We start from the raw sequence: 7,557 nt of genomic DNA on the forward strand, positions 1-7,557 counted from the left end.
TATAGTCATGGGACGTGGAGTATAGTGTGGGAGTGGAGTCAAGGGAATTGTAATAGATATGTATGATATTGGGGGGGAGTGGGGCGGCGGATTGGGGGAGGGGGTTGTCACCTCGAGGGGTAAAAAGTATAACTATTGCACTGTGATACAGTTGAAACTTATTCCAAAAAATTTGTATTTCACAATAGAAAAAAAAAAAGAATAATTGCTTTAAACAAATTCCATTTCCTAACAAAAGCAATCTAATGTTCATCCCAAACCCTTCTACTCATAATGGATGGAGGAAGAGAATCCAATTTCTGGTTCTTAGACCTGACACACGAGGCCCAATGTCTATTTTTATTGCTTTTCTTCATGTATCTTAACGTTCCATTACGGTAAATGGAATTCAGTTCAAGAATCTCATAATCTTGAGATATTAGATATAGGCAGTATGTCAGGCTCACTTAAATCCTCCAAATGACACCTTATTCACATACTATTTGCAAATGATATATTAAAAATATTGAATCTCAATCTCCATGGAAGCCCTTGATGCTTGCCACCTAAAAAGCCTAACGAAGATGTCATACTTCACTTTTTCTTGCTTTTATATATTTATTCAATCATTTCTTCTGATCAAGACACAGACCTTGTTAGAGGAATTTGCCTGGGACCTGGATACACTCTTCACACCCACTTGTAGATCATAGGAATACGTCATTTGGATTACCATATAATTCTGAAAGAATCCATAGCATTCCTCTTCTTTCCACACCTATGTTTTCTCCAAATTATATTACAATTTTGCTGGAGATTCTTATCAGATAAATTGGACCTTTACAGAACAGCCCTGGTCCACGTTCACTGAAAGACACACTATCGGATAACATCTAACACAAGCCCAGCCTCACCCAGCAGTGGCAGCAGGTGTAAAAAGCTGCCACAGGTTCAGGAGAGTTGACCAAGGGGCGGGACCAGGACAAAGACCATTTATTTTAACAGTGACCAGAGAGGCACGCCCTTCAACTCTCTAATGCATCAAGTACTACTACTACTCCAGCTGAAGAGGAGAGGCCAAAACACAGGGCCCAGAAGTTCAGTGCTGAACAGGAGATTAGGACAGCACCTTGGTACTGGCCAAACACAGGCTGGCCAGGCAGGTCAAGACTCAACCCAGGTGGAAACAGGCTTACTGAGAGGGAGGCTTACTACAACACACATCCGAAGTTCTTTTGCTTGCTGGTTTTCTTTTTATGCAAACTTGGCCCTTACCTTGGAATTCAACATAATTTCAGGAGCCCTGTACCAACGTGTGGCTACATACTCCGTCAGGAACCCTGTGTGATCATGGTCTGGATCTGCAACACGGGCCAAGCCAAAATCGCAGATCTACGAGAGAAAAAAAATGTGATACATTAGAGAGTCTAACCAATTTAATATCAAAACATCATAAAAATAACAAAAGACAACAGTAATAATTATGGTAATAAGTTGCTACTTGTACTATGTGGCAGCGATTTTGCTGGGAATTCTACATACTCATTCTTAATTAATCCTCACAACCACCTGAAAGGCAGATGACAATCCACATGTTAGGGACAAAGAACAGGCTGGGGGAGTCTGTACCAGGACACATTTTAAAAGGCACATCCCACCTTTCATTATCTGCTTATCCCACAACAATCTCATTTAGGTGGTTTGACAAAAACTGTTCTGTGTAAAAATAAAGTCACCAAAAACTGCCCAGGGTCCTTCTAGGACCCTCACCTGCTGGTGCTCCCAGGATCATCGGTGCTCAAATCAGCTCCTCAACCGGCAATTCTACTTCTCAGACTACTTACTGCTGTTCTTCCACCTGTTCCATGAGAGTACATATTTGCAAGATTCTTCCCCTTTCTTGTAGTCAAATCCACTCCCAAAACTTTAAAAAATGTTCCTTATACTTACACAATTTTTTATTTTTTAATATACAGCTTCTAATTTCTCCTGACTCACAAAAGTACTGCTGGCCTTTCATCATCTGGCCATCCAATACTTTGGTGCTACTCCAGACTCCAACATATATAAAATATAACTACAAGTATATAACTACAATATACTTAGTTCAATATGATTGCAGGATATTTTAAGTCGTTGGTTCCTGGGGAACTAACCCGAGAAAGAGAGAGGTATGTTAACAAAGATAGGCCAGAGTATAGAAGGCAGCTTAGAAGAGACTAGTTTGCAGGCTTACTGCTTTAATTCAGCTAAGAAGTGATCAGGGCCTGCACTCAGGCCATAAAATGGAGGCAAAAAGAAGGGACATGCCTAAGGGATAGTCATAGGACTTAAATGGACATCCATCTCTGCTTAGATATCTCATAGTTGAGTGCCTCAATAATTCAGAAAGATTCAGGAATGCTCCCATCCACCTCACAAATGTCTTCCTCTAGCCTTGGATACTGGCACCGTCATGTAGCACCTCTGATCCCACAGGTCCTGCGGCTTGCTTCAACTGTAGCATTCAAGTTACGTATCTGTGTTGTATAACTTCCGTCTTTTGACATATTGTCATTGTATCTCCAAAAGGAGCAAGAGCACATCTGCTCCCCCAGTTACTATTTCGAAGGCCACTTTCTATGTGTACTGTGTGTCACAGAGTTGCACGGTGAGGAAATCCTGAGTCTTGCTCCATAGCTCTGACAGCTAACTACAGCCACTGCACTTGCTTAGTATGCATAACCTCCACCACAGGCACTGGTCTCACCTTTCGAACCTGGCTTGCTTGCCAATGCCAGTACACCCCCAACACCCATGAGGTCAGAGGAGTTGGTTGATATATGGCCATAAGCTTTTAAGGGGGAATCATCGTAAGTTCTAAGTTTGGCTTACTTTATCTTGAGGCTTTCATGTACCTGCACCCTATTTGTTTCTTTAGAACCTTTTCTACCAATTCCTATGAAGTAAACTGCAGAAAGCCTTCTAAGTACTTGTGCCTAAGAGGCTCACTAGCAACATGATCCCATTTGGCATGATTTCCAACTTAGAGAAGCAATGAATGATTGATTTCTTCTTACATCTACGCCATTCAGAGCCCTCACCTGCCATCTTGGACTACCACCGATAAGATTTCAATTGTGTGGCTTTAACTTTTCAGTATCTGTAACCCATAGTTTCTCTTTTTTTTATTTTCCAGTTCAAGTTCAAACAAAGCTCACCACTCAGTGTGCCTTCTGTATTGTAAATGGACACTTGAAGCCACATTCTGAATCATGCAGGGAAAAAATACTGTGTCTTGTCAGCAACAAAAAACTAGCACAGGGCCAGCCGAGTGGTGTGTTGGTTAACAGTTGGCTTGGGACGCCAGCTATGAGCAGCATGGCCCCGGTTCGGATCCCACACGAGGGCCAGTGATTCTGCGCCCTCTACATCTTAGATGGTGAACAACAGCTCAACGTGGAGCTGGGCTGCTGAGAGACCGTGGGGCTGTAGCAGGCTGTTGTGAGCGGCGGCAGCCAGCGTGAGCTTTCGTGAGCTGCCATCCAATGGCCTGCAAGCGACTGCCTCCCCCGGGGAAGAGCGCAATGATAATACCAACATGGGCCAGTGAAGTGACCGTTTTCCACAACTAGACTGAAGAACCAAAGGACAGCAACTTGTCTGTTCCTCTTCCCCGATTCCCCAATAAAATCTTAAAAAAATAAACAAAAAGTAAAAAACCAGCACAGGCCCTGGACCATGACCATAGACCCTTCACCGTTCTCTAGGCACCGTGTCACACAGGCTGGATGGGTCCAGGCTTGATACAGTTTTTTTGTGGGTCAGTTGAATTCCAAAACAAATCCCAGATATATTAAAAAAAAAAAATCAGAACATAATCAATCACAGGGCCGGCTGAGTGGCGCGATGGTTAAGAGCTGTCTTGGGATGCCAGAGGGCCCCGGTTCAGATCCCACATATGAGGGCCAGTGACGCCGCCCTCCACAGCTAAGATGCTGAACAACAGCTCAACCTGGAGCTGGGCTGCTGTGAGTTGCTGGCAACGGCGTAGGCTGCAGCCCCTGTGGCAGTGGGTTGCCGTGGGCTACCATGTGTAGCCAGCAGCCAGCATGAGCAGCCAGCAGCCGCCTTAAGCGGCTGTCCAGAAGCCAGTGAAGCAACGTCCTCCACAACTAGACTAAAGAACAAAAGGACAGCAACTTGTCTGTTCCCCTTCTCCCAATTCCCCAGTGCTGTTCCCATTCCCCAATTCCCAATAAAAATCTTTAAAAAATAATAATAAATTCATAGTTCAGCAAGGCCAAGTATTGATGCTGATGTCTCCACACTCCTCTGGATTTAGACAAAAGATAAAATTTTGCGTATGTGTTATTTCTAAAATATAAGTCACCTCTCTGGCTCAAAAATCTTTTAACCAATCACTTCCACCTACTGAATGAAGTCCACGTTCTTTAAGCATGACTTTCAAGACCATTCACAAACTGCCGCCAAGCCACATTCCTGATCTGGTTTCTCCCACCACCATCTCTCTCTCTCTTCTCTCTCTCTTATTAAAGGAACAGTAATATTTATGACAATTCCTGTGAAGGAAGATAGACAACTAGCATATGGTACAAGAAACATAAAATGACCTATAGTACTCCTACCTGGCTACTTTTGGGGCAGTGTAAATTCAAATTTTCATAAAACAAAGGAAGCTCCAAAAAGGTTTCATTTCCTATCTTCCAGAGTCCAGGCACACCCAGAACCACACATGCTGTGATCTCAGCATCCCAAGACTAATGGGATTTCTGTGGGCTCAGTCTAGCACAAAGCAAGGACACAGACTGCTAGAGAACACATCCCCGTGGCAATTCCACTAAAAATAAGTTAGCAGACTTTCCAATCCCTTGTGTTTCTGTGGCCCTGAGAAATAAAGGGAAAGTCTACCAGACAGGGTCCCAACAAGGGTCCGGAGCAGCCAGCATCTGCTGGGTCTCAGCTTCAGATAACAAATGCAAAGCACGTTTATGAAAACCAAAAAACTCATTGCTGTTGGCCTTAGCTGATACCCGAGTTAACAGTTAAAGAATTGAGACACTGAGAAGAGCTGATAATCTGAGGGCTCAAGAGTAGGAAACACTTTGGTAACACAGAAGGCAATGGAAAAAGGAAGAAATGACATAATTACCTATTTGAAAATTCAAAAGGACCTAAATAATAAAAGGTGAGTAAGGTCACCGGTTACAAACTTTCTAGGCACAGGGGCCTGTGGGATGAGCAGCAGGATCACCCCAAGGTACTGAGAATGTGATGGGTGTACAGTGACCCCAGAGCTCAAGCGGAAAAGACTTCTCCCTATCGGCGCTCTCTCAACCAGGACCTATGCACCTGAACTGCCACCATACCCTGACCCGCCTTTCGGACATCCTTGCCATCACCAATCAGTGACTTAGTGACATACCACACTCATCTTTGGAATGAGCTTCTCGCTTGAATATTTATGCCCATGTGAACGATGCACAGCCCATATGTACTTTTTTAAAACGGGGGTGAATTACACTGCTGTAAATATCTAGACCCTCCTATTGTGTTTCTGAGTCTGTGTATTAAATTGGGTTTTAAAAACAATGCCTGAGGGCCGGCCGAGTGGCTCAGTTGGTTAAGAGCTCGCTCAAGAGTGCAAGCTCTGAGCAACAGCGGTTTGATTCCTAGCCTGAGCTGAGTTGCTGCTGAGCTGCCAACAGGCGGCAGGATGGCTCAGCTAAAAACAAAACAAAACAAAAAACAACAACAACAACAAAAACAATGTCTGGATAGTGCAGATGGCCAACACTACACCTATTAGCTTAGGTATAAATTTTGGTGAGTAGTGAATAAAATGGCCCTATGTAAAGAGAAGTCCACAAACAGCGTAGAGCCAACAAAGTAGTGTGATTGTTTGTCTTCTTAAAGATGAGCATTTTCATGCAAAAGTTAAGTCAACTTTTCCCAGAAATATTATGTACTTAAAATACTGATTGAAAATGTCTCTCCCAAAACAAACAAAAGCAATCTGCCATAACAGTGTTGTGTCAGAAAGAAACAGAAAGAAAAATGAAAAACACTAGGAGACAGTAAAATATTCATTGTAATTTCTCAAGAAAACCACTAAAAGCCAACGAAGTGTGGCCACTCCTAAAATGACCTTCATTCCTTTTGTTCCCACCTGACTTTTAATTGCACAGGTCCACTGAAAAGGATCTGGTTACATCCCATGTGGAAAGTACATGAATCTAACTTGGAAGGATCCTAAGAGGTAACACAGTCCAATCTAATAGTTCCTGATGTAGGAAGCTGACAGGGTGTCGGCCACCCGTTTTAGACTCCAAACGACAGCAGATAAGCTGACCACCTAAAGACAGAACTCACTGCCTTTTTTTAGATATTTCCAGAAGGCTCTCCACAATTACTTCCAACCAACCTCTCCAGCTCAGTGTCAGTGACTTCCTATTACTCACCCAAAGCTGCAGCCACACAGGTCTCAGAGTTTGTGCACTAGTCCCTTACTACTTTTTAATTTTATTTCTGTTGTTCCTTCTGCCTTCAATATCCTATGCCCAACACAGCGACTCGTCTACCGAAAGCCTGCCCATCCTTAGAGGGATACCTCCCCTTCCTCCTGATGCCTCTCATAGCCCTAGCCAGAACTAACCCGTCTCCTTTGCATTTGTATACCATTCTTTTCAATATCTCAGTTACAGCAGATATTATTACAATTACCTACTGTTTCAGATTTCTGACCTATCAGTTTTCAGAGACAGACACTCATCTCCCTTGCCAGGTACACCGTATAGGGCTTCTCACAGGAATGTCTGTTGAACTGAAGTCCAAGAAATGGTCACTGCTATAAATCTATCTGTACTTTTTAAACAGCTTTATTGAAGTATAATTTACATACCATACAACTCACCCATTTAAAGCATACAAGTCAAAGGATTTGGGTATTATAATCACAGGGTTATATAACCATCACCACCATCCAATTTTAGAACATTTTTATAACTGCAAAAAGAAATCTTGTACCCATTAGCAGTTTCTTACCAATCCCACTGGTCCTAGGCAACAACTAATCTACTTTCTGTCAACATAGATTTGTCCATTCCAGACATTTCATATAAATGAAACTATACAATATGTGGCCCTTTAAGATTGGCTTCTTTCACTTACATTATAATGTTTGCAAGATTCATCCATGTTGTAACATGTATGAATACTGCATTCCTTTTTATTCCATTGAATGAATCTATATTTTATTCATTCATCATCATCATCTGGGCATCCAAATTGTTTCGATTTTTGGGCTATTTTATTACTATGAATATTTGTGTACTACTTTTTGTGTGGACGTGTTTTCATTTCATTTCACTTAGGTATATATGAAGGAGTGGAATCCTCACCAATAATTATCATCTGACTTTTTATTATAGCCATCCTAGTTTGTATGAAGTGGTATCTCAGTGTGGTTTTGATTTGCATTTCCCTACTGACTAATGATGTACTTATTGGTCATTTATATGTGTTCTTTAGATAAATGTATATTCAGGTCCTTTGCCCCATTTTTTTTTTTTTTTTTTT

At 42.2% G+C, this 7,557-nt stretch overlaps 1 protein-coding gene across 1 annotated transcript in view; it reads right to left on the minus strand.

Moving 5' to 3' along the window:
* MAPK1 (mitogen-activated protein kinase 1) overlaps window positions 1-7,557 on the minus strand; it is a 104,964-nt gene that overhangs the window by 28,892 nt on the left and 68,515 nt on the right. Inside the window, exon 4 of the mRNA XM_019665450.1 lies at window positions 1,255-1,371. Coding sequence (XP_019520995.1) covers window positions 1,255-1,371 — 117 coding nt within the window. The remainder of the gene's footprint in view (window positions 1-1,254; window positions 1,372-7,557) is intronic.

This window comes from Hipposideros armiger, unplaced genomic scaffold (genome assembly GCF_001890085.2).
Source record: "Hipposideros armiger isolate ML-2016 unplaced genomic scaffold, ASM189008v1 scaffold_443, whole genome shotgun sequence".
In the NCBI taxonomy this organism is placed as follows: Eukaryota; Metazoa; Chordata; class Mammalia; order Chiroptera; family Hipposideridae; genus Hipposideros; species Hipposideros armiger.